Here is a 26,479-nt window from a genome sequence, read left to right as displayed (position 1 = left end):
TTCCTTCACAGTGGCTACTGATATTCTCCTGGTGGAAAAACAAAATCTTTCAAGTGGAGCAGAGGAAATAGGTTAATCTTTTCCTTCCCTTTCAGTCACAATAATCAGACTATCATGTCTGACAGCATTTTACGCCGGATTGAGGCTTCATTCACGTATCGAAGCGTGTCGCAACATCCGAGACAAAGAGTAGGTGTTAATCTCACGCAGTAATCCTCGCGCTGTTTAGGGATGTGCTTATATTAAGCATCATCCCGTCACTCCGCTAGCCTTCTTATAATCACAGATAGCTATGAAACAATGTGGATTTAAGAAAACTGGGTCAGTGCTTAAACAAATGAATCCTCTTGCTGTTTATATATATATATATATCATGTTAAGTTTGCTATTGTACACTTTTGCATGTGGAAGTGTCCAAGTTATAGAAAACTTGACAATAAAAGGAGCCCCAGTACCAGAACACATTTTTTATTTTTTGCGAATCTCAAGAGTTACTCTAAACTTTATAAGATCCAGGGTGTGTTTTTTTTTTTTTTTTTCAACCCAGAAAACAAGATGTAATACACCCAACATGCCAAAAATGTTACCAGCATTATGACTACGTATTTCTCACGCAAACAGGAAGTCTGACTTGATGTTTTAGGAAACACAGAACGCTAGCATGGAGATGGCAGTGAGGGATGAGTAATAGAAATGGAGGGAGTGGATTGTACGGCATGTCATGGCCCCGGGCCGCACACCCATAACTGCAGGAGAGGAGCACAGCAGTATGTAATACCTTGGCTCTGTCTGTGGCGGCCCTCTGCCAGCTTCGCTCTGCTCTCTTGCAGCCAAACAAGACCACAACATGGGCCTCTCTGCCTCGGCAGCAGCCCGTCTACTATTACAGCCACGCATGGCTGACCCCAGACCTGCCAGCTGTTCGCCGGCACCATAAATCTATGCTAAGGCTGACCTCAGATCAGCTGACCAAAAGCTCAGGGGAAGTTTAATTATTAGTTCATGTCTTAAATAGATTCTTTGGCACTTATCTTTCTTTAGATTTGTCTGTTGTTTGTGTACATCAGATGGACTTTTTGCCACCTATTCTTCTGAAAAGCAGTTTTTGGTTTGGACATAAGATTAAAGTTCTGTTTTAAAACTTTTTGCACTAAACAGCCGCATAAAAATTCTGTGTATATTTTTGTTCTCTGGTGTCTTGTTACCATCAAATTGTTAAAAAATAAATTATCTAACAGAAGAGGCTTATATGTTCAGCAGACAGTTTTTTTAAATTGATGGCACTGCTATTTTTCATAAGAAAAAGAAAGAAAAGTTATTCTCTCTTGGTTGAAACTAATCCTTTAATTCAACCAACATGTCTTTTCTGACGTGTGATATTAATGCTTTTGAGGGGCCCAGCCAAAGTCCTGGATTAAATTAGATCTTTGGAGGGAGCTGAAGATTAGGGTGATGGCACAGCGGTCCTCCTACCTCAAAGGCTTGGAGCTCATCGGCCAAAATTAACCCTTTAGATACCAGTGGGAACACGCAGTTACACCAAGGACATCAAGTCAAGCAAAACACCTTTACTGCCTGAAGCCAAAATATGTGTTCATAATGAGCTTTTTATTTAAAAGCACATATATCGGAGCTAAATACATTTAGCAGAAAAAACAAAAACAGCATAACTACATTTTGTTTGTACAATAAAAAAAACGAGACGATACAAAAATACTAATATCGAGTTTCAATACAATCGAGGGTGTATTTTGTTTTAATGCACATTACAAATGTAACTATTACAATCTACAATAGTTTATCTAAATACAAAAGAATCTTGTCAATCGATGCTTTTTAAGCAGCATTTTGTAAAGAACACAGGTCTGTAATTATAGTGGATATATCTAAAATATGTTAAACAATATTTTACAGAGTTCATATTAGTGATCTATACATTATTTATATATTTATAATAAAAAAAAACCAAAAGAATGAGAACGGCTTGGTGAAATTGATAGGACGGACTATACAGTGGAAGAAAAAAAAAAGAAAAGATGTGCAACATAGTGGTGTGTTGTTGGATGAGGAAGTCTGGGTGGGCTGTAAATAATAATAAAAAAAGCACCTCTGTGTCCGGTAAGTGTTAGTGATTACACAGGGCTACCTCTACACATGCAAGGCTAAAGATGATCCTCAGATAAAATATTAGATCCACAGTTTTTAGAACATTCATCTCACTCCGCGACACACAGTGGCACACGCCAACGCACACTCAGCACAGCCGACGGCGTGCTTGTGTGCGTTTTCAACTGTCACACACACCACAGTTTTATCAAGACGGAGTTCCTTTTCACAGGGCACAGCGCTGCTACACACACATGACGTAACATACAACAACAAACACACACGCCAACACGCGCACTGAGAGACGAGCATCCATTGCCGATGACGGATTGGGTGGGTGAAAGCTCCTCCCTGCCAGCAGAAGGAGCCTAAATCATCCCTAAAACGATGTGCCAGCTTTAGTTGGAGCTCATTATGCATTCTCCATGGCAACGGGCCCCTCTCGCTTCCTCCACCTGTCTGGAATCCCAGGCAGGTGGCCCCAGACCCCGGCAGAGGCACGGCACAGCCACGCCTGCCACACGGCTGTCGGGAAGCTGCTGGGAGGAAAACCTGCCTTCTTCCACAGACAATGCTCCGACCTCTTTCCCCCCGTTACTACGTCTACCTTCGAGAACTGCAACATCCCGGGTTTGGGCTGCACTGAGAGTCGACCGCAAAAAACCAAACAAAAAAACCTTGACTGGCTAATGCTGAGACAGAGACAGTGTAAGGCTGTACGGGCTTCACTTTCCAAAAAGAGCTCTGCGAAATGCCTCTGAGTTTTGCGTAGATCAAGACGTAACCCGGTCTCAGGGCTCAACGCTGTCGAGTTTTTTTTGTTTTTTTCTTTATCAGCCAAACAACTCAGGCAGCAAGTGGTGATAATGGACAATGAAGTTCAAACAGTGCTTTCAGTTACATATTTCTATCTCACTTATATTCTCTGCTGCTAACTATTGAAGTTAAGATCCTTCCCTCGGTTGAGGAAGTTGTTGTCCAAGGCCTCACAGGGTTGGGAGAGGACGCGTCCTCTCCCCGCTGCTCAGGGGTTTTACAGTCCACCGGTTTCATTCGTGTGGCTACGCTTCAGTCAAACCTCTGCAACTGCAGCTCCTGCCGTCAGCTCATCAGTTTCCATCGTTTTTAGTTTTTCCTTTCCTCGTTCATCTCTCAGGTACTTCTTTGCTTGTGCTCCGACAGACAAACAGATGGGCTCAAATGTTGATTAGTAGTTACCAGTATATTAGGGAGACAACAAGTCTGGGTAGTGAGAGTGGACTCTGCTGTGCAAATCTGACACCCTAGTCCACAAAGAGCGCCTCACTGGGCACTGGGAGGATGGGAAGGAGGAAGCAGCTACAGTCTCTTGTCGCTACATTCTACTGTCCGATGAGGGGCTGGGGGTGGGAGTGGGGGGAGAGTGAGGGGAGTGATGAGCAGCGCTGTGATCGGCTCGTCGGTCAGGGCAAAGGAAGTGGGGCCTCCCTCACACTATGTTGTGGTGATTGTTCCTGTCGATGTCGGACGAAGGGAGCAGCTCCTTCTTGATCGGGGAGGGCGGGGGCGTGGCCAGCTTCAGGCCAGGCTTGAACAGGTCGGACACGTAGAATACCTGGAGGAAACGGATGGAGGCAAAAGTTAGGAGGTGTGAAGGAAAGGAAGAATGGAGGGAGTATAAATGCACCTGGGGATTTTCTTTATTAGGTTTCAGTGGATTGCGATTCTGCAATCATAGCTGAATGAAATATGATAAATAACACAAATTGTCACGACTGAGAAAACTACCACACCTAGTCAAGTTTTCTAATTTATTGCAAAGCGAAATATAAATAAATAGAGATGTGCCAAGAAATTGACAGATGAATGACATTGTACATTGAGTTTTTGACCATCCCGTAGAAAACTCAAAGATCCTATCGTTTTCCACTCACTAAACACACCACAACTTAGCACTAACTGGCTTTGCTAGCATCAACACTCTTCAACATGGATGCTGCTACTGTGTGCTAGCCTAGTTTTTCAAAGGAAGCTATATCTGGTACAACCAAGATGTTCATTCAAACAAGCAGATGTTGAGATCGCAGACAACAGGAAGGCTGAACATCTTGCGGCAAAGTTAATCTGTTTTATGTTTTCGAGGTTTTTGCCTAAGTCTGATGTGGAATATGCTGGATTTGAAAATGTTGGCGGCTTCTTCTGCTCTGAATAGTGCATCTCTATTTGGATCAAGGGTGTGGAATTCATTGTTGTACCGTTTCAAGACACATCACCTCTTCCATGACATCAACATCTCTTTTTATTTATTTAATAATTTGTCATGTTGACTGATGCTCTAATAGTGTCCCCTCAGTAGTCTGTTGAACACAAGCAGAATTAATCAGAAAGCAGGTCAAGCTGTCAGTTTCACTTTCAGTTTCAAGCATCTTGCACGCCCAATGAGTGAGTACCACAACACAGTGAAATACTATGTGCAGTCTTTCAAAACACAGAGTAATGAGGATATGTTTAAAATAATTTTTTTTAAAGAAATTTGTAGGATATAAATAATTCAGAGCAATCCAAAAGAGGTGCACACTAAATACACAACTCCTCTTTCTTTTTTCATGATGCATTATTATTATTATTATATGATTAAAAGGAACACCCCATCCTGCTGGTTTCCTCAATTTTTCCATCCCATTTTGTGCAGTTCAAGTCTGAGTAATACGACAGTGAGTCAAGTGTGACTCACTCTAAAATATCAGATTTTGGCAATCATGACATGTCACTAAAGGTAACTTTTACATCAGCGCATGAGTTAAGTCTCCTTGGCATTGATGAACAAACAAAGAGAAATAGGGGAGGGCTAAAATCCAAAATGAAATCTCTTTCTGGAATCTCAGTGACGTCATATGTCAAACACGAAAACAGCGAGGCATGGACAGGAAGCGTGAAAGCATTTTAACAGTGAACTCCTACGTCCACGCCCTCTACCCTGGGGTCACCCATGACAAACGGTGGTTTGGCCAGGCACAAAGAACTGGCCGGTGGAGCTGCTTTTCCTTCAAACAAGCTGAAGAAGTTGAGGGTAGAGCCTGGCATTTACCCTCACACTCTGCCAGGACAGCCAGCTTTGTGATGCCAGCGGACAAATCCAACAGGGATTTTACATGCCGTTCCTACATTGGGGAATACCCCGAGGAGCCAATTTGACTTCCATCATTGTTTTCTGGAAAACTGCTCAACATGTGGTCACTGATGTATTTATACACTCTGACTACAAGCATCTCATTTTGAAGGCTATGATCAGCACAAAGGGAGCCTTTTCTGCGAGAGCTTGACATTTCCTGACCACGCAGTGACCATCGCTGGAGAACAGTAAGCGATAGATAAGCTGTAGATACACACAGCCGCTGTCACACTTCCCTAAACGGGCTCTTTCACTATGCGGCGGTTGGTGTGTGTGTGTGTGTGTCCCATGTAGAATATTATGATATGATTAGGAGAGCGGAAAGGATGTGAGTTCATATCTCCCAGAGTCACGCCAGCCCGCATGGGAAACCCTCCGCGCTCGTTTCCCATCGGCGTCCAATGGCAGCCGGGCGCAGTTGCTGCGTCACCAAAACACCAACCTATCGCTCCCCAGCTGCCAGGCTGGAGGGGGGTTATCGTGACCACACCACATCCTGCCACTGACACAGGCATGCACAGCCCTGTTGCCCCATTGTTGTCTGGCAAAGCAACTCAGCTCTTTCTTGCCTCACACCTGGAGCACAAGAGATGAATCTCTAAAGGCATGAGTGAGAAAGGCTCTGCTTAGGTGTTTAAAAATGACCCCAGACACCTCAAGAGGCTTGAGTCACAAAGGATGTGACTGCACTAACTTTAGGGACTGTACAATAATAATAATGATAAAAAAAACCCAACTAAATAACTAATCAGGTCATTCGTGTGTCTGAGAATAAAACTGTGAACTTGTTTTCACATAACCCACATAAAACCTGGCCCAGTTGTTGCTCTCAGTCGGCTACCGCACTGTTTCCTCGCCTGACAGACAAATATAAATGAATATATCTTACTGCCAAAAAACACCGCTGGTGTGGGAACTATACAAGTCTATGTATCGAGTTTATGTATCAAACTAAAATAACAAGATTATGTAAAAGCGATATTGTTATGGGTAACGTATTAAGTTATTTGATCAGAAGACAGAATAATTGCTGCTTTTCAAATAAAAAAAAGAATAAGACCATCTGGGTTTCTTATTCGTCATGTGTCGTGTTTTCAGTCAAGGTTATCATTCAATGAGAATCCAAGGTCTAAATCTAAAGTGCATGCCAGGTGTGTCTCACTGTTGATCCTTAAATGTGGCGAAAATACAAAAACATATTACCAAATTATTTATTCCTCATCTGGAAACATGAAACTAATAGTTTCTGCATTAGAAGTGCCATGTGGGAGACATAAGGAGCCTCTAATGTTATACCTCACAACACTGCAATGAACTTCATCTCTCAAACCAAGCTTTTATTTGTTTATAAATGTATTGCTCAAAAAGCTAGAGGATTGAACTTGCTCAATGATCTTTGACACAACATTTTAGGTTTCAAAAGTAACAAAGTATCTATTTCAGTTGTAAAGTTATTTTTATGGGATGTCCAAGAAGCAGTTTTAGTGGCTTGATTTCTCACGTCATGTAAGGACTGTGTTTGCTGCACGCTGCCAATCAGATGGCTAAAAAAAGGCTTGTACACTTCCCCTTTTGCTTACAAGGAAGGCAACATTTGAAACTAACACATATTTCCAGTTGTTACAAACTACCACCGCCATGGGGGGAAAACCGAACATATCCCAGCTGTTACTCTTACTGAGTCAATATAATATTTAAAAAACTACAGTTGACATGACTGTATCCATCAGCTTGTTATACTTGTGTTCTTATGAAAAGAGTAATATAAAAATTGTGCTTTAATCTGAACGAAAGGCACTTAAAAACCATCAAATCCAGTGGCAACAGGTCCTTGCCACCCAGACAATTGCACGCCCGGGGTGGAGGGTGGGATCATGACGCATCCAGTTGAAGAAAGCAACTCAGCACTTTCTTGCCTCACACCTGAAGCACAAACAATGAGTCTTTACCTATAGACCTCTAACCATCAGTAAAATTAACCCAGTCACTGAGAAAGCTTGAGTCACAAAGGACGTGACTGCACTACATTTAGGGACTGTAAAGCCCAACAGTGACGACCACGTCTCTAAGAATAAAACATGCATGTAAATACCTATGAGTGTATTTCTTCTCAACCACAAACTCGGCAAGAAATACCTTCACACTGGTCTAAGGCTTGGTTACCTTAGACCAGTGTGTATAGAAGAATACCAAGGTTTAAAAAATTTCCCATCATATGGTTCCAGTGAAAGTTTATTTTGATATGGAGCAACTTCACAACTTCTCTTTCTGCTTGCTGATTGGACAGGCGGATCGCTAACAGAAGAAATTGAGCTCAATGGGAGAAATCCCAGATGGAGCACTGAAAGAGGATGAGAATCGAGTGGAAATGTGAAGGAAAGCAGCTTAAAACTATGCTAATCCTGGTACCGACATTCAACTGGGAAAATCCCAGGGAAACCACAAAGTGAGCAAATCAAGCTGTTCTAACAATGCAACGTTTATATGTAACCGTCAAAGCTGCTGTTTTTAAAAGTTTGTGATAGTGACAATTTGCATAATGAGATGGGTATTTTTTATCCAGGTCACAACTGCATCTAAAAAAAAATCTCCCCCCAAAATGTATTACTTTTACAGAACATCTTACACTAAATGCACATGCAGTAAGTAAAAGAGAAGACGTTAAGAGAAAAAAAAAATCAGTTTCTGGGTTCTGCAGCATCTCGAGGTGTGAACTCACGCTTTAGTTCCTCATTTCTCACTTTAACAGACTCGGGGTGAAACATGTGAAACACCTGAAGATCTAAAGATGTTCACACCTTGATTTAGGACTTCAGGGCGGGAGCTTCTAAGCGGCTGAGCGCTTGCACCTCCTCTGTCAGGCCTCCACTCATCTCCTGTCAGGCCCTTTCTGCTCCGCTGCTCGCCAAGAGGCTAACGCAGCCGCGCTAAAGTGCTCACAGATGTGTGCTTCTCCAAAGACCGGGGCCAATCTGAGAGAGGGGGGGGGAGCGGTGGGGGTGTCAGGGATTGTAAAGCTAACCTCTCCGCCTTGATCAACCTCAGCTTTCACAGCGTGCCTGTACATGTGTGCGGATGTGAATAATGCAGTGAGACAGCATTAAGCAGTGAGACAGCATTAAGCTGTCTCACTGCGAGGCGGGGAGGCCTGTGGATTCAGAAGAAACCCACACACTCATCCCGAGCCAAGATGAAGACAAGGCTCCTCTCTCCTGTCACCTCCCTCCCTTCAGTCCTCTTGCCAGGCCTGCCTCTTCGGAGGTCGGGCTCACACACACTCAGTGCCCTCTCTCCGAAAAACGTCATTTTCTCACTCGTCAAGGCCGACGCCGTCAACCCGAGCTGCGCCCAGCTGGCCGATCGCCGGCTTTTTTTTTTCCCGGAGTTTGAGCCTCTTTTTTTTTTTTTTTTGCGCTCAGGTTTCTGATCACAAATCCTTTAACGCCCCCGCCCCTGGCATCACCGGAACGCCGTCGCACCGCGTGCAATCCCAACATCTGCCCAGGCGCCACTGCTGAGCTCTCCCTCGATTTTACAAAATCTAATTCTTTACACATTCTCCATCCCTTGTCCGGGCGCAAAGGTGAGAGCGGCCGGGGCTGCGTTCGTGCGTCTTCCCGTCTTTTGCCAGAGGCAGCGTAGTTGTAGCCAGAGCCTGCTATATTGATACAACCAGAGCCACCAAATTTTAAAAAAATGCCCTCCCCTTCCCCCAAAAAATAATTACCAGCCTCGTTCTGGTTTCTAAACCTAATCCCTTCTTTCTTACTCACCCTCTCTCTCTTTTAACACCCTGCTCGTCATTCTCTTGACCCATTTTCAAAATTTCCTTGGCTCCGTGTGAGCTTAGAGTAATGATGAGGGTTAGAAACATCATCTGGAAACCACTTCGATGATATGTAGCTTTAGCAGGGAGGAAGGTTGGAGTGTCTGCGTCCCTGAGCAAAGACCAATGTGTTAGTCATTACGGGCCTCTCTTCTCTTCACTACCTGCTAAAGTATATATGTATATAAGAAAAATGTTTCACATTTTGTTACAACCACATACTTTGTGCAGAATTGTGAAGATAAAGGAAAAGATGCATTGTTTTAGAACTGGACGATACGGCTGAAAATGCACCAGTATATCAGTGTTTCACATCATTTGATAACGATAATTATTGATTTGTATTTTCTTTTTTGTTTTAAATATCTGAAATACTGCCAAGTAGCAGCGTGACCTTTCCTGTGTTATCCGCAGTTTTCACTGCACTGCGTCGCTTTTTATTTTTAAGAAGTTAGGAGTCATGGTGGCGAAACTTGAAACGGCTGAAAGTTAACTTGTTAACAGATTGTTGCTAGGTAACCAAAGAGCGAGCGATTTAGTTGGTGCCACCAACCTCGATTTGCTAGCTGTGAGGGGCCGAGCGGCTAAAACCTTTCCTCTGCCTACATCCCCCAGAATGCTGTGCGGTTCTGGATAGGAGTTCAGTAAAATTATTGAACGCTATTGGACATAATGTCTATTGATATCGATCACTTGTTTATTGCGATACATATTGTTGTTGATTTATTGTCCAGCTCTATGTTGTTTTCAAAAATCTGAACAAAAAAAAAAAAGTGAAAATTATGTTTTTGGGACCTTTAAAAAGGTTTTCTTCCGGGTTTGTCCTGAGTCTAGTTCCATCCACAAACCTTTCTGCCTCTGCTGAAAAAAGACATTTCTCTCAACAATGACTTCCTCGCTCTATTTCGTGTCTCATAAAATCCCAACTTTCTTTTAAGTTTGCCTTCATTCCTATTCAGCAGAAGGTTTTTTTTTAGCGTGCATTGTGTCGGGTGTAGACTCACTATGCAGTAGGCCACCAGGGCTCCCTGCACAAATCCCGCCAGCACGTCGGTCGGGTGGTGCTTGTGGTCAGAGATGCGTGACAATCCGGTGTAGAAGGCCATCATCACCAAGGTGAACTGGAGCAACGGGCGGAGGAGGCGAGCGCCGCGCCAAGTGAACCTGGACTGGATGTAGAACTGGAGACAGAGAGAGGAAGAAAATCAGTGTCATTTTATTCAAGTCCTTCTTCATCCATGCACCTGCAGCAGGCGTGTGTGTGCGTGTGTGTGTGTTATTACAGTCTGAGAGGTCTAGACTGAATCAAAGTGGGCAGGGGAGACACATCCACAACACAAGCTCATGCCTGACTGGTTGAGGTCCGGACATGACTGATTAATGGTTACACATCGCAGCTGTAAAAACAGCACAACCACAGGGAACCAATGGATTACACACACTCACACACCCCCACACACACATTGATGTAAATCTAAAAGAGGATGTTTCAGCAGCGCTTTTACTTGTGATGAACTCTCTGCCTTTTTTTTTTTTGGGTGTGAACTGCATATGAAATGGAAGCGTCCCCCTCCGTCTGACCCCACTCCCAGCCATAGACTCCTCTCTGGGTCAAAATAAAAGCTGAAGGGAACCAAAACAGGAACAAGTCAATTCAAGGCCACTTTCAGTCACTTGCTTGAGTGCAAAACATACACATTCCTAGCTCCTTTTTTTTTTGTTCTTCATTCACTTAAAATGTAGAGATTTGAGGTCGACCCAGGTTCTGTGGACATCCTGTGTTTCTGCACACAGACATGCCCTCAGCTTCCTGTCTCTCACACCTAGTAGACAGAGTTCCTGCGAAAGTCGGCCTAAGCCAATTTCAAGTACTCAACCCACTCCTCATTACTTCAGTCATGTAATCTACTTAGCTTACAATACGTGCAGGGAAATACTCCAGGGTTTTCTGGCAGACGTCTTGATTCCAGACCCAAACCATCACACTACCACCTCCCTGTACGTATAGGTGTGATTCTTTTCTAAAAAGCCGTTTTAGTTTCATACCCATAGATATATTTAAGTGATTTCTTGATCCCAAGGGTTTGACAGTAATCAGGCCGTGGTGTGGGTAGTGACACAGAGGTCAGCTTTCAAAAATAGATGTGGTCAAACACAATTAATTCTCAAAGTGGTTGGTTTAGTTAGATTTCTCTTTATTTTATCAAATAAAATTCAAACATTTGAAAACTCCATTTTAGGGCTGCAACTAATTATTTTAGCATTCAATTACTCGAGCGACTATTCTTGTAATTAATTGATTAATTGCATGAAAAATAACAGCAAATTCTGCTGATTTTTCATTTAAGCCATCCTGTACAATGTTAGAAGCACATTAAAAGATGCAAATAAACAAATGACTTGATTCACATTTTAATAAGAAAATAAATATTTTACTGTCTGAAACTCTTTCTTTAATCTGCACACTTGATCTTTTTTATGAACTGATTAACTAACTGGATAGAAAAAGGTGCTAAATAGCTTTGGGGTTTTTTTCAACAGAATGTATTTTATCTTGAATGCTTAATTACTGCCCTGAATATGTTGTTCCTTCAACAAATGGTCATTCTTTAAAATCTGGATAGTCCAGATAACGATTAATCGTTTACTAAATTCGTCGGCGATGATTTCAATAACCGATTAATCACGGTTAATCCGATTAATCGTTTCAACCCTACTCCATTCGTCAGGGTTTTGTTGTCTGATCTTAAAATGTGTTTTGGTGACATGAAACCTTAAGTTGTAAAGGAAACAAAGAAGAACTCTGTCAGGGGGCAAATACTTTTCTCAGCACTGAAGGTGTGGCCGTAAATCTTACACATATTTCCGCTCCGGTACAAAATTATTGTTCTGCTCCCAGACACAGAGGAAGCAATCCCTCCCATGCCTTCTTGTCTCAGTCTCCTTCTCCCTGGGATGTTTAGACTGCAGGCTTCCTTTACTGCAGTTGTCAGGTAAAGGGGCCTGGGCTGTCGATAAGGACTTGAGTCACAGAGCTTCCCGCCACCCGCGGCTTATGAAGTCAAGAAAGCTTCGTCGGGGGTTAAAAGTGAAAGAAATAATGCCTTGCAACAAAGACTTGCACTGACCTGCCAGACAACATCACCTTATCTAAAGTGAGTAGACCCAGACAGCCTAGCTAAAAGCCTGATTCAGCAGAAGCTGAAAGAAAGTCCTGATGAGCCAGCGAGAGAGTCGACGACCATCTGAACCAAAACGTTTCCCTTTTAAAACTCCAAATCTTCCTCCAGTAATTTGTCTCCAATAATAAGATCCGAGGAACGCGACAGTAAAACGCGACAAAAGGAGCCCCGGCAGATTCCCATGACACCGGGGACCTGGGAGCGGCAAAGAGTCTAGCGGTTTCCGAAAGAATCCAGCTCGGCCTCCGCCGAGACCGGCTCCCTGAGGGGCCTCTCCCGCTCGGACTCAAAGTCAAAGTGTTAGGCGCGCTGAGAAGCACAAACAAACACAACAAAGCGAGAAGGAATGAGGACGCGGACTCGTTTCACATGCCCCTCTCTTCGCTTTGAGATGAAAGGAACATAACAGAGCCGCTCGCATGTCAAACGCAAATATTGTTTCCTGTTTGACAAACGACGGGCCCCGTTTGCTACCGGATGGCATGCACTTATGGTAATGTTGCGTGCAGATGAGAGAAAACGCAAGCCAGCCGAATACACGCACATGCCTGCTAGCTGCGGCTGTGGTGTTGCTGCGCGCCGTGCCGTGCGGTCTGTGCCAGTTATCTGTGTCGTTTCAGAATGAGCCGAGCAGGGCCCGACTCCGACCATGGCGGCCTGACAGGAAGCAAAAAGCTTCAGAATCACAGAGAGGCGCTGTGGAAATGACTGACGCTTTCTGAGCAAAAACACGATGAAAGAATGAGGGGAAGAACCCATCTTTTCTTTTTTTTTGTGCTGGTAGGAAGAGGGGAGTTTTTGTTGAGCACAAAACAAAACTGATTGTGTGCTTTGCCAGAGCCAATTCACAGAAGGGACACTTCTGAAAATTATTATTTATTATGAAATTATGCTATTTTCATAATATTATTATGAAAATAGCATAAATGCAAGTGGGTATAAAAAATGTTTTATTTGCCAATAAGTAGTCGGCAAGGAGGAATATTGCAACTAGTGACTCTGGCTAGTAAAAAAAGATGCAGCAAAAGAGCAGGTCCATGGCATATTCCAAAACATTTAATATGTAATGACTCGAACACAGTTTCTTGGTTAAACCTCTGCTTGTTGGTAACTACTCTTATTCCTTTCTTTCTCTTTTTACCAAAAACTGAACGATAAAAGTCATCAGTCTGGTGCTTTGGTCTCACCTTGCCCCTTTTTTTTTTTTGAAAGATAATTTTGTTTACAGGGACTTCATAATTAATTTTATTTGTTGTTTCTGTCGTTTTCTTTATTTATCTTGGATATTTCAAATGTCTTCCAGTTCCAGAGTTTAAATGTTTATTAGAATTTAAACGTGTTCTTGCCGTTATTACCATTATATTACTTGGTCTCAAAACAACAATATTATCGTTTATCACAATAAGCTCTGGGACAATTTATCGTCTAGCAAAATTTGTTATGGCGACAGGCCTAACTACTTTAAGCAGCATGTTGCTTATAAAATTGTCAGTTGTCACTTTTCTACTTGAATTGTCACAAATTGAACAAACTTCAATACAGTTATATATTTTCTAGCTGTAAGGGAGACTTAAGAAGGCAAGCTTAATTAGGGAATAAAGTGGATGTTGTAGCTATTGATCATGTCAAATATTTAAAAAAATAAAAAAGATCAAATAGATAGTGCTCAAAATATAACGGTACAGTACGTGATCCAACAGCTTGTAGAGCTGTCTTTAGCAGCAATAAACCAAAGTAATCATTTTCTGTACAACTTTCTCAGCTCTTCACATTGTTGTGATCTGTTCTGTTCTTTCAGATGCATTTTTGGAAACTAAACTCTGCTGCCTTATTGAAGAATTGGGGTTTTCTTGTTCAACTCTTTAAGTGTGCTCTAATCCTCTTTAATATTTCACATGCAAACTGAGGACCATAGAGTCTGAATTGTGGCTCTTGGGTCTTTATTTATCATTTCTTTGAGCTCTGCAGGGTCTGAAATTGGGACGAACTTGCTGGCACATCCACTCCTGGGAAGATTAGCTGCTGTGGTGAATGTTTTGTTGTTGGGAATACTTTTTTCTATTATGTACTTTAGCTTGTTTGGAAGTAAACTCCATCTGAGACAGACACCGTTTACTATTTTCCCTCTTAAATCCTTTGGAAACCGTCAGGGTGGGCTTTGTTTTTACATATGACTGCATATTGAATTAAAGCTGCACTATGAAAACCCAAAGAAAGCTGTTCTAAGCTGACTTCACGAGAGAGGGTGCCGGGTCTAAAGTCACATGACTGGTTTTCAGCTGGCACAAACAAAAAAGAATCCAGCCAGTTCCTGTTTCCACAAAGAATGCCTTCGCTCTTGGCTCTTTTTTTTTTCTGGTTGGGTTATGTACACTGAAATGTTCTCTAAAAACTGTCAGGCTCTCATTTGCACCCATCAGCTGCTCTCCATCCCCTTGTTTAGACCAACCTCCTCTGGCCAGAGTCCTGGGGTTTGCCACATCTGGAGCATCGGTCTGACTAGTGTGTTAAGCTGCGGCCTGGATGCAGCACATCTCCAATCCCTCCCTGCTCTTTTTTTCCCCACTCCTGACATTTTATTTAGCTCTACTCCTCTCTCTGCCCAGAGTGTGGTTGTAGGTTCACCCAGAGGCCGGGAAATGCCCACAACAAGCCGCCTCTCCATGGCGATATGCGACAATAAACCAAAACTCCAAATGACAATCCAGTGTGAGAACCGGGGGCTGGCCTGTCACCACGGCACGACAAGCTGTAACATTTTGTCATGTATGCATCGGCTGCATCAATTACTGCAAAAAAAAAAAAAAAAAAGAGGCATCCCTGTTGATCAGCTCCGTTCCCATTTTGGTGCTTTCCGCAAACCAGTCAAGACTTTGCTGGCGTTGCATAATCAGCCGAATGACAACGGTATCAAGTGGCACACACTTGCCTTTTTTGCTTTGGAGTTTAATCAGCAAGCAACTGAATTTCATCCCCCAAACTCTCTGTTTCTGTAGTTTCACCGATGTGCAATAAAGGCGATCCAGCTAAAATTTCACTGCGTATTGGCAAAATGACCGCTTCCTTGACTTTATGTCTTCACTTCGTAGGCACATAAAGCGAGTTTAAAACAATCGCTGTATAAACGTAGGAACAAAAGAGACGGGAGGCATCAAGCTCTTGTTTTAGTGTGAGCAGTCCCTGCAGCAAAAAATGCTCAAACTTCTCTTGCCACAGATCGTAAATTGAATTTAAGTCTGAACGTTCACTGGGCTAGTTAAAGTTCAGACTTTGATCTAACTGTAGCCCAGACTGTATGTTTAAGGTTGTCCCAACCCTGGAAAAAGTTTTGCAGTTTTCAGGTGACAAGAGAAGAAAAAATAAATAAATAAATCAAGCTGCATAACTTTTTCGGCAAAGGACTGTAATTAAAACCATTAGAGGCATGATTCACCCCGAAGCTCTAAGTCTCACCTGACACCCACAAGGTTAAAGGGACAGAACAGGAAATGAACATGCAGCTGCCCCAACAAAAACAGGTGGAGAACACTCATTCGTCTCCTCGGGGTTCAAAGGGAGCATAAAAAAAGAGGGAGGAGACGAAGTGATGAAAGAATCAAAACAATATTTCCCCACTCCCCGTTTTTAAAAGGAGGAATCCCGTAATCAGAGCCCAGCCTTCTTTCTTCCCATGACTGCTTTTAACAATGCAATGCTTTGTTGCTGTTATTGTCTGCCAATGAGGCCGCAAGCGCGTGAGAGAAAATAATGATTACTTACAGCCAAGTAGAGCATACTAAACAGGGAAAAGGAGGCATGTCCTGAGAAGAAGGATTTCCTGCAGAGGGAGAAAGAGATTATTTTAGGCCCATTGTTTTCTGTTTGGCTGTTCGAGAAGTGCCTTCATGTGAACGCATGGCCGCGTCTTTACACACCTGGCTTCCTGCACTTCACTCTCGTCCCCGGTGCAAGTGTAGTTGGTGATGTATCCGAGGGAACAGTTGATGGTGGAGAAGTCCGGTTTGCAGACATCCAGGAAGTGGGGTCTCATCCGACCCACCGACACCTTGGCGATGTCCGTGAATGACTGGCTGACGGCACAGCCGAACAGAAACACGCCTATCTGCAAGATGACGCGCCGTGAGGGTCAGATACATGCGTAACGCATCATGGTAGAGCAAAACACAAAAATTAAAACACAGTAGAAGCGCTGAGAAGAATAAGACAGGGGAATCAATTCAAATTTTTTAATCGAGTCAATTGCAAGGTCTGTACTTATTTGCATTTTAGTTGGAACATTGCAACATTTTCAATTCACAAAACATTTATTTGCTAAATTATTTAATAGATATACCCACGAAATCAACAACAAACATATTTTTTGTTTTAAATCTGTTATTTAGGTTTTTCAGCAATCGGATTTGGTGTAAAGTGCAGTTACACCCACTCAGTTTTCAAGCGATTCATGAATCCCGGATCGTTCATGCAGCTTCTTTCAAGAATCACTTCCGTAGAAATGTGGAATATGCCCGCGGACCTTAGCGTTGGTGAAGTCTGTGATTGCTGCTGTTTGTTTGTTGCTGATGTTTTCATTAGGATGGTATTTTAGGCTTGGTTAGCCTCCATGAGAGGCTAACAACTATGTGCACACAACAATAGCATTATCCAGCGTCCCATCAGATCATTTCAGGAAGCAAGAATTAACTTCCAGTTGGTTAAGAGAAGCGTTTTTGTCGCCCATTGATGTATCGCCGTACCTGATGACACGTGTAGACAAAGGTTTCACTCTGAACTTTCGTATGTAAAAAAGCAACTAATTGTGTTAACATTTTTAGCACGTTAAATTCTATGTAACTAAATAACCCAAATTAATGTGTTAAAAGTCCTGGCCCTCCTAAGAAACTGATTTATAAGAGAGAGTTTATAAATTCTTAGCGTGTTGAAGGCAGAAGCAGGTTTCTCATTTCCAGTATCTAGACTTTCTGCTGGCAGGGGATTAATGTGCTGCTAGGAACTTTATCACTTTATCGATAAATGGTTCATTGCCGTCCTCAGATAATCTATTTGTTTACATGCAAATGTTTCTTAGACTCTTTTGAAGATACCCAAAATAACAAGGTTAAGATTTTAATCAAAGCAGCAATCATGCTGACAAACGTGAAACTGCATTGTTCTTGTAATTTCACTTCCTCTGGCACCACCACCGCTGCAGCTTGCTCTGACTCAGTGGCACAATTACCATCCGACCTCTGATCTGCAGCTGAGAAGATGCCGTGTGTGACGGGAGTTCAGTGAATGGCATTTGAGCAAAACCCGAGCTGACCTGTTTGTAGAGCGCCGCCACGTAAGAATTCCCAACAAACGACTTGGTTCCCACGTGCAGCTGGTGAATCCTGAAGCATTCCCCGATCACAATCTAAAAGAAACAATTTGGTCATGACGGTAAGACGGGTGCTTGTGAAGCCCACAGTTAGAGAATGGATTTACATGCAAGGCACTATGAGACACTACAACATGTTAATGTTTTAGTACGATTCATGCAAAAATAAAAAATTCAAACTCATTTCCAGGATGGGGAGTGAGATTTAGCAGACGGTATGTAAAGAACAAACAGCAGGAGATGCACACAGAAAAAAACACATATATTAAGCATGGCCTGCCTTTCCATTAGGCAGTTTGGGTAGATGGAGAATGAAAGGGCTTTGCATAATGATAAACACAATATCAAAAGCTCAGATGTGAAAGGGGGAAAAAATGATCAAAGTTCAACAAATCACTATGACTGGGAGGGTATATGAATCAGTCTGACTAGTCTTTGATATAAAAAGGGTTTACGATATGTCATCTGCTACATAGTTCAAGTCCAGCAGGCCATACCGTGATTTCTGTGGTATTCTAGCCAGGTGGTTTTAAGTAGCGTTGGGCCTCATGGAAAGAACCTTAGTTGCTCTAAGGGGACTCAAGACGAGCCAAAGCTCAAAGCACAGAGACATCAATCAAATCCTTACCAACCAGAGGAACCTACGGACTGGCTACTCTTTCCTTCCAAACAGGTCTTCATCTTATGAAAATGTTTACCTGCCCACCTGTATCCCAACAGACAGCTGCTGCTCTGGCACTTTGACTCTCCCTTCGCAGCCAATCACACTATGAGGAGTTTGTATCGTAGTGTTTCCGTGAGTCATCACCCACTGAAAATGTCACAGACGATTACGCGTTCACAAATACCGTTTGTTTAAACCATTGTGTTTTTGAGATTAGAAGTGTTTAAAACAGAAGGTGTGGGTTTCGTCTTGGCAATTGGCCATTAGATTCAGCCTCTTTTTGGAGCAAATCTGGATTTGTACAACATGAAGATACAATAAGAGTTACTTACAGGAGGTAAAATGTCATGACCCTTGTAAACGCCCCTGAACTAAACTGCCCCTTTAAGTGCCCAGTTTCTCTTTTCTGTGTCCTTCTGATCCACAAACTAAATGATAATTCTCGCTAGTTAGACATCAAAAGGTGTCCATTGTCATCTGTTCTCTCTTCCAGGACTTTAGAGAGTTTATACAATTGTGTTCCTATGAAATTCTTTTTAAGCTGAATATGAGACAAACTAGGTTAATGGAATATGAACCCTGCTATTGAGTGTTATGTTGTTAAGTTTTTAGTGTCGATATCCCAGCCTTTCCTCAGCGTTGTGTGGGCAGATAAGTGACTCAGAACCAGCAGACACAAACAGGAAGGTGGACTTCGTGTGCCGCTGAATTGCTCTGATCAGAGTGGAAGATTAGAAGCGTGAACACTAGTTTATTTGGATTCTCAGCATTTACATTCAGAGCTCTCCTCTTCTTCTTCTAGTCCCACTACTCCTGGTTTATCCCCTCGGTTTCTGGCTGTGTAGGAGCAGACACATCCTACGGTTCCAGCCGAAGTGGAATCTGCTCTTCTAAACCAAGCGCATTGGTGTACATGCGCGCATCTACGTGTGCGCGCAAGCTTGTTAGCAGGAACGGTGCTGGCATGGCAGTAGACGCCTCTAATGGAAGACAGCTGTGTGAGACACGCCAGCTTTGCCCACATGTGAACATGTGAGGGGGGCTAACTAGCCCACACTTATGCTCCTGCTTTCAATAAGCAGAAGAGCTGAGCTGGTGCTGTGGTACAGTGTATATAAATGTGTGTGTGTGCCCACTAAGGAGATCACAACGAGACGCCGGTGAGGCGACGGCTGAGCCTGGGAACCCCTAAGTCTGGGGACTGTAAACTTCACCTACACTAACCATGTGGCACTAATTGATTAGAGGATATTTCCATTACGCCTGGCCCCATCATAATTTGCTCACACGGCACTGGAGTTATTCCGCTTTACTCAAGTATGAACGCAGCAACACCAGCAACAGCTTCATGCTGTGAGACACTCCGGGCTATCATTAGCTGTGTTTCCATTAGAAATGCGGCAAAACTTTGTCAATATTCCGCTAACGCTGAACCCCCTCCACAATTTGGCAATTGCTGTGTTTCCACAAAATAAAAAACGCAATTAAAATCACATGTGAGTAAGTTTGTTCATGTGATAAGTCATTAATAAAAATCCTCCAAATACTTCTTGTCGTCTACTTCGTGGTTTGCACCAGTATTAACAGCCAGTCGTTGATCACATGACTCATGTGATGCAAAAAAAAAAAAGGGTTTCCACTGTCAAATAAACTCGTTTCTATATGACCAAAAATCCATCTCATCCCAGCTCCAAAATGTTTTATAAAAAAACAAGACTTTTTTTTTTTCCCCGAAATTGGAGTGTTTACACTAAGTGAATTTCTATTCGAAATGTCTAATGGTTAATGGAAACACAACTAGTGAGGCTCCGACGTCATGGGAGAGAACAACATCGCATTTAACCAAAGTACAGCATGGAGCACCAAGGGAACCAGCAACATCTCTTTGGTCCGTGTCATCTAAGTTACTTTCTACATACCCAAACACCCAACTCTTTAATCTCACTACCTCTGACCTACTTAACCAGTCATGATACTAAGGTAGTATTGAAAAAAACAACAACAACAAAAAAATGACTCAAAGCAGCAGTTGAAGAACAAAGGGTGAAAAAACAAACTAGAGATGGAGGTGGGATACATGTATGACCCATTTACAGTGTCCTGTAGAGGTTTGTCACATTTATATGTTTTATTGGGATTTTATGTGACAGAGCAAAACACAAAGTAGTGCATAAATCAGAAGTGAATTAAAATCGGAATAGAGTGGCATACATTTTTATGGCACTCTAAGTCCTAGTCTGACTTTGACTAAGAAATTCATTTCGTTGTAGTTCTGGCTGTTAATGATTGTTGTCCAGCTGGATGCTGAACTTCCATAGTCTCACTTTTTTTGAACAAGTATTAGGGCCATAATAATAATAATAATAATAATAATAATAATACAATAGAATAAAATTAAATTATGAGAATAAAGTAATACAATTACAAAAGGTTAAATAACACAAGAATAGAGTTGTGATAATATCAGAATAAAATCAACATTTTGAGACTAAAGTCATATTACTACATGAATAAGTCATAGTAATATGACTTTATTCCCAGGTTTGTTTGTTTTTTAAGTTTTGCACCTTCTGACTTGTTTTCTTTCAAGTTCGCCATTTGTGGCTTTATTTCTTTGCTCTGAATTTTATTCTGGATTTTATTTGTAGTATCAGTGTAAAGTGAATGAAAACACAAATCCCAATTTTCTGACTTTCAAAAAAGTTTTGAAAACCGTCTAATACTTTGTTTCCTCCCCACAATTATGAGCTACTTTGTGTTAGTCCACAACATATAATCCCAAATATGTTTAAATTTGTAGACTTAAAAAAAAATTAGGGGTAATCTGCAAGGCACTGCATGGGGGTGTTTTTCTTTTTAATTTTATATAACAAATAGCTAAGACGCTTGATGACATGTCCATGAGAGGAATCTAGGAGTCTGAGAAGAAGGAAGCAGCAATCAAAGGGAGATGGTATAGGGTCGACTTACAGAGACGGTGCCAATAAGAATGCCAACGCCACAAAGCACGGCATCACTAATGGTCTCTCCCTCTTTTCGGGGGAAGCGGATGGACTCGTCCGAACAGTAAAACCCGCGCTGGTATGGCTTTATGGTGCTAGTCTCAATGATCAGGAAAGGCAGGCTAGCTATAAAAAAGACACAAAGAAAGAGAGAGAGAGGGCAAGAAGGAGAGAGAGAGAGAGAGAGAAGGACAGGAAGAGAGAGAGAGAAGAAAGAAAGGCATAAACGCCCCAGGTCAGTGACACAGACATAAACAGGACAGAACAGGAGCAGCACAGGGAGCATGCTGGCACCAGGGGGATCATGGGTCGTCAGAAAAAGGGTGGGGCTTGAGGAGGCCATGGGTTGACACCTCGGCTTAAAGAAGTGACAGTTTTCCAAGTATGCGGATAAATCTGGAGTTTATGACGAGCATCTGATAAAACTTTTGCACCGTCACTCCTCCGCAGCTACATCATGAGCCTCGAGCCCTCCCTGTTTCTGTTTCGATTGCTCTCCACGGCCGGTCGGTCTTTGTGGCATCAGGAAGAAAAAAAGCCCACAGGTCGGTGCCGTGTCGGGGCGGGGCACGAGTGGGGGGACTTACGGACACCATGGGCAGTGTCAGACCAACAGAAACCAGCACTGAAGAGGGCACGGTGCTCCTCTTGTAGGGGTATTTCAGGCTGGAGTCACTGCAGTAGAACCCCCTCTGGTATGGACGAACAGATGAACGATGCAGAACCAGGCTCGGCAGCATAGCTACACACACACGCACACACATATGGATAGAGGTATGAACTCACACATACACGCACGCTTTTGTGCAAGTCTGGCACTGGACACACCTAAAAGGGAATTTATTCAGTGTCAAATCCACTTACCTGTAAGCTGTTGGGAAAAGGATACTGTTAAAACACACATTAACACATAAAACCTTCACACGTGTGTTTGAGCTTCACTTTAAAAAGCTGTTGACTCAGCAGACTTTCCGCTGCTGCAATTGTTGACAAGCCATTTAAGTGCTGAAGTTGATCCTGTAGGATCACTCCCCTCTGACTGAACAAACAGACCCACGGGCCCACCTATTAGGACAACAGTAGCTCGTCGACACGCGAGTTGAGCCACAACTTAACGGTTTAATTCGATGGAGATGATCTGAAGCGAGCGCTGCAGTTCACTAGGACTTTTAGAGAGAAATCAAAGTATCTCTGGTGAGGATGTGCAAAACGCCTTCAGATGTCTTTTGTCTGTTTCAAAAACATTGTGATACTCTGGTTAATAACCCACAACTTTCTGTTTCCCTTAAGTATAAATGAGACGTGACACAGCGTCATTTCTTCTGGCCGCTGCCCACTAAGCCTGGATGAGAACCCACATTTATCCAGCCATCACGTACAGTGGTCAGATAAGACTAAGACTGAGCTTTTTGACAACAAATACTCCAGGTGGAGTTGAAGTGAAACAAAGGATGGCTATTTGGAAAAGCACCTTGTGTCCACTGTGAACACTGTGTTTTGTTCTATTCCAAAGGCCCTGGGGACCCTCTAGGGCACAGAGTGTCACGATTAGTTTGAATTACCAGGAAATTTTAAATACAAAGCTGCTCGCCTTTCGCAGAATGATAAAAACAGATAATCACTGGGCTTTTCAACTTGAAAGCAATCCAAACATGTGGCGCAATCAACAGAAATGGTTCACCAGACACAAAAATCAACTTTCTCTTATGCCGGTTAAATAAATTTTATTTTTCTGCGAAAAGACCCGAGGAGAAAAGATAGGATTCTGGATATGCTATAGTCTAAAGAAATGAGACATTATTCTCTTAAACTTTGTGCAGTGCTACAGAAGAATCAGTCCTATTGGCCGAAAGGGGTTGTAAAAAGAATATAATGATAATGGTGCCACTTCTGATTAAAAACAGATATTTATTTTATTATCCAATGAAATAATGTACAATAATTAAAGGCTGTAGTTTAAAAAAAAATCCCAAGGGGAAATACAGACTTGAGAGGAATTTATTTTCAAGCTTTTTAAGTATTTACTAAGAATGCTAACAAATCTGTCAGCTTTTTTTCTCCAACCAATAATTTGGAGACTAATTTGGAGAGTTATCTTGTCTTATTTTCATCTAAAACCTCTTTCAAACAAATTTCAAGAAAGAAAAGGTATGCACCAACACCAACACCACGCGCACAAATGGACGCACTAAGCCAAAATCCCATCCAATTGGCAGAAAATAAAAAAACATGTCTCCAATAAAAGCAAAACGCGTACAGTCGAACAAACTTTGGCCTGGGCCTCAGAAGATTTCCATGAGGGATTTAAAAAGTGTGAAACCTAAGAAAAACAAAAGCAAGCCCACCCGAGTCTGGAACATTTATCGCATGAGAACATGTTTTGGCGTGGATGCGTGTGACCGTAGTTACTCATAAAAACAGAGGGAGCAGAAGACACGAAGGCATCTCGACGAGCCACACGCAGACACACCAGTATATACATTCGATGTCTGCCCAGAGAGTGTCTGCCCGCAGCTATGGGGTTAGTTCAAATCACACACAGGGGCTTTCGAAACATTAGAATTAAAGTCAGAGATCTGATCATGAAAGTACTTAATTTGGCCAAGAACCGCATGTGTCGTCTACACCAGCGATCGGACTGGAAGATTATGTTACTGGTTTGTTCTGTAAAAACACAACACGGACCAGAAACCACTCAGATGAACTTCACATTAAGCATGCCGGTGAGTTGTGCACTCTCAGCTCCCAGACTCACATCCTGCTACCGACGGAGAGAAGGGGAGATGTTGTCTCAGGTGTGTACCACATCAGTGAGCGGACGCTTAGACTCTGTCAATAGTATTGTGGCTAAAGCCCAAAGGAAAATAAAGTGAAACCTGATGTTATGGGCAAATCTAATCCAGTGGGGCGTGCTGTGGTGGCGCAGGGGGTTAGCACGCCCCACGTTTGGAGGCCTTAGTCCTCGATGCGGACGTCGCGGGTTCGACTCCCGGTCCTGGCGACCTTTGCCGCATGTCTTCCCCCTCTCCTCACACTCCTTCCTGTCTGCCTACTGTAGAAAAAATACGAGCCACTAGTGCCGCAAAAACTCTTCAGAGAAAAAAAAGGAAAAAAAAACAAAAAACATCTAATCCAGTGATAATGAGTTCTCGGGTGTGGATGTGGAACGGGAGATGGAACGGACCACTGACCACAAAGGGGTAAAACACAGAGAAACACAACCATGCACCCGACTCATAATTCTAGGTCGATTTTGGCTTACATAATACTGGGTACTCTCTCTGGGAGTACCCAGGAAGAACCAACTCATGCACAGGATTCAACATACAGACTCTTAGCTACGAGGCAAATTTGCATATGTTGATGTTAAGGAGATTTTAAGTGGTAGTTTTTGGGTAACTTCTTTAAAAAGGATAAACTACTTGGTATATTTCCTAAAGCAAATGAATCTTTCCCTTCATCTCCGAATCTAAATGTTTCCAAAGACAAGGTCTCGTAATAGAACAAAAATATTTCTATAAGAAGAAAGAAAGCCAGTCGACAAACACACCTAACAATGATTTCTGGAATGCCAGGATGCTTTGACTTCCCTTGACACTAAGCTAGACATTCATCTTCTTCTCCCTGATGACTTTGTAACAAAGGAGCAGAAATACCTGGACGTCTAAGTGTAAGTTAAAATATCTCTGTCCGTAATGTTTCTCTCTGCGGTGGCTACCAAAGGGCAAATGGACGGGATGGCCACTCAGCCAAACACCTGCATAAACAGTATGCAGCAGAGGGTTTCAGTAAGCTTGCTGGTGGGCCCACACAGGGCTGGGCCAGGCTTTGGTGGTGTCTGAGAACCAAGCTGTCCACACACCATGCAGGGTTAGCTTTTGGTGAGCACAGAACTGTGGAAGTTCAGGCAGACCAAAGCAGGGCAGGACGGTCAACAGAACTTAAGATCGGCTGATTGTACAGCAGATATGGGTTGTATCTTCCTGTGTGTCTTGTGGCTCAGGGTCACGTAGCCACAAATAATACCGTAAACAAAGCATCTACTATGCATATGCAGGTATTTTGATTAAAAGAAGTTTAGAAATGGGACTGCGCTTTCTCACACGGGAATCTCGAAGGACTTTCTTCCTCTGGACCCTCGCCATCTTTTCTGTCCCTCGGCTACTTCTGGAGGGGGGATTCAAATGCAAATAAGCAGAAGTGAAGAAAAGGTCACAAACACTCAGCCGCGAGCACATACACGGCAACCAAGTAAAGGCTTCGCCGATTGGAGAACACCATGGGAACCTTTGACGAGCTGAACAACTGAAAGAGTGAAGTGAGATCGAGCGGCCGACCATCACGACACTCTCTATTGATAATTAGTGAAAGGCTCTCTGTCTGCACGCTACCCAGCGCTGAGATGCCAGGCTGTTTTATTCCCCCCACCCTGAGAATAAAACAGCCTGCTATGTGGACATTCTCCTCATTCCACAGTCCATCCATGAAGCTCTTCCTGCTGAATATTGTTGACTCTGTCACATCTGACAGGGGAACATGCGTGTTTCTGACGCAGGGATCTGTTAACAGGCTACACACAGGTAATGCCGGCAATATTTAACCCTCTTGACGTTTCCATGTAGTTTAGGTCCAGATTAGTTGGTCCGAAACTATGAAGCGAATGGTTAACGTGACCAAACTGGACCTAAACTATAGTGAAACAACTACAGTCTCAAAATCGTCAAAACAGCTTCTGCTAATTTTTTATTTTTATTCACCTTTAAGCTGCTGTAAAATGAGAATATCATGGTTATTTCCAAAGAAGATTGTTATTTACACACAAATTGGAGATAGGTGGCAGCGCACCACTGATGGTCTTCCTGCTAGAAACATGTACTAACAAAAAAGTAAAGCAGTATAAAAATAAATAAAACAGTTTTGACCAGAAATCCTTCACATATTCTCTTCTAGGTATACGTTTTCCACAGGAAGAACCTCCTACATTCATTTTCTGCGTGAATAATTATGCAATTCTCTTCAAATAATCATCCAATTGAAAATGAGATGATCATTTAAAGGTAGGATAGTTTGGTGGTTGGTCTTGATTCCACTCAAATCACCTATTGGCTTTACCCCTCCTGGGGAGCCAACTAATCTGAATTTATACTACATCAAGACACCAAAAGTGTTACCTACAAGAAGTAAGACAG

The 26,479-nt window shown here is 42.6% G+C and overlaps 1 protein-coding gene across 2 annotated transcripts in view; it reads right to left on the bottom strand.

Moving 5' to 3' along the window:
* Nucleotides 1-1,587: 1,587 nt before the first annotated feature.
* Nucleotides 1,588-26,479, bottom strand: part of plpp3 (phospholipid phosphatase 3) — a 39,936-nt gene continuing 15,044 nt past the window's right edge. Inside the window, exons 2-7 of one of the 2 annotated variants that reach the window (XM_023340028.1) lie at nucleotides 21,878-22,032; nucleotides 17,568-17,660; nucleotides 16,180-16,367; nucleotides 16,025-16,082; nucleotides 10,088-10,264; nucleotides 1,588-3,700 (exon numbers count right to left, since the gene is read on the bottom strand). In XM_023340028.1, coding sequence (XP_023195796.1) covers nucleotides 3,575-3,700; nucleotides 10,088-10,264; nucleotides 16,025-16,082; nucleotides 16,180-16,367; nucleotides 17,568-17,660; nucleotides 21,878-22,032 — 797 coding nt within the window. In that variant the 3' untranslated portion in view covers nucleotides 1,588-3,574. Of the gene's footprint in view, nucleotides 3,701-10,087; nucleotides 10,265-16,024; nucleotides 16,083-16,179; nucleotides 16,368-17,567; nucleotides 17,661-21,258; nucleotides 21,417-21,877; nucleotides 22,033-26,479 lie in introns of both variants that reach the window. The other variant, XM_005795543.3, reaches the window with a different exon arrangement.

Source organism: Xiphophorus maculatus, chromosome 9 (assembly GCF_002775205.1).
Source record: "Xiphophorus maculatus strain JP 163 A chromosome 9, X_maculatus-5.0-male, whole genome shotgun sequence".
Lineage (NCBI taxonomy): Eukaryota > Metazoa > Chordata > Actinopteri > Cyprinodontiformes > Poeciliidae > Xiphophorus > Xiphophorus maculatus.
The sequence above is the reverse complement of the archived record's forward strand: the minus strand, read 5'-3'. Positions and strand labels throughout refer to the sequence as shown.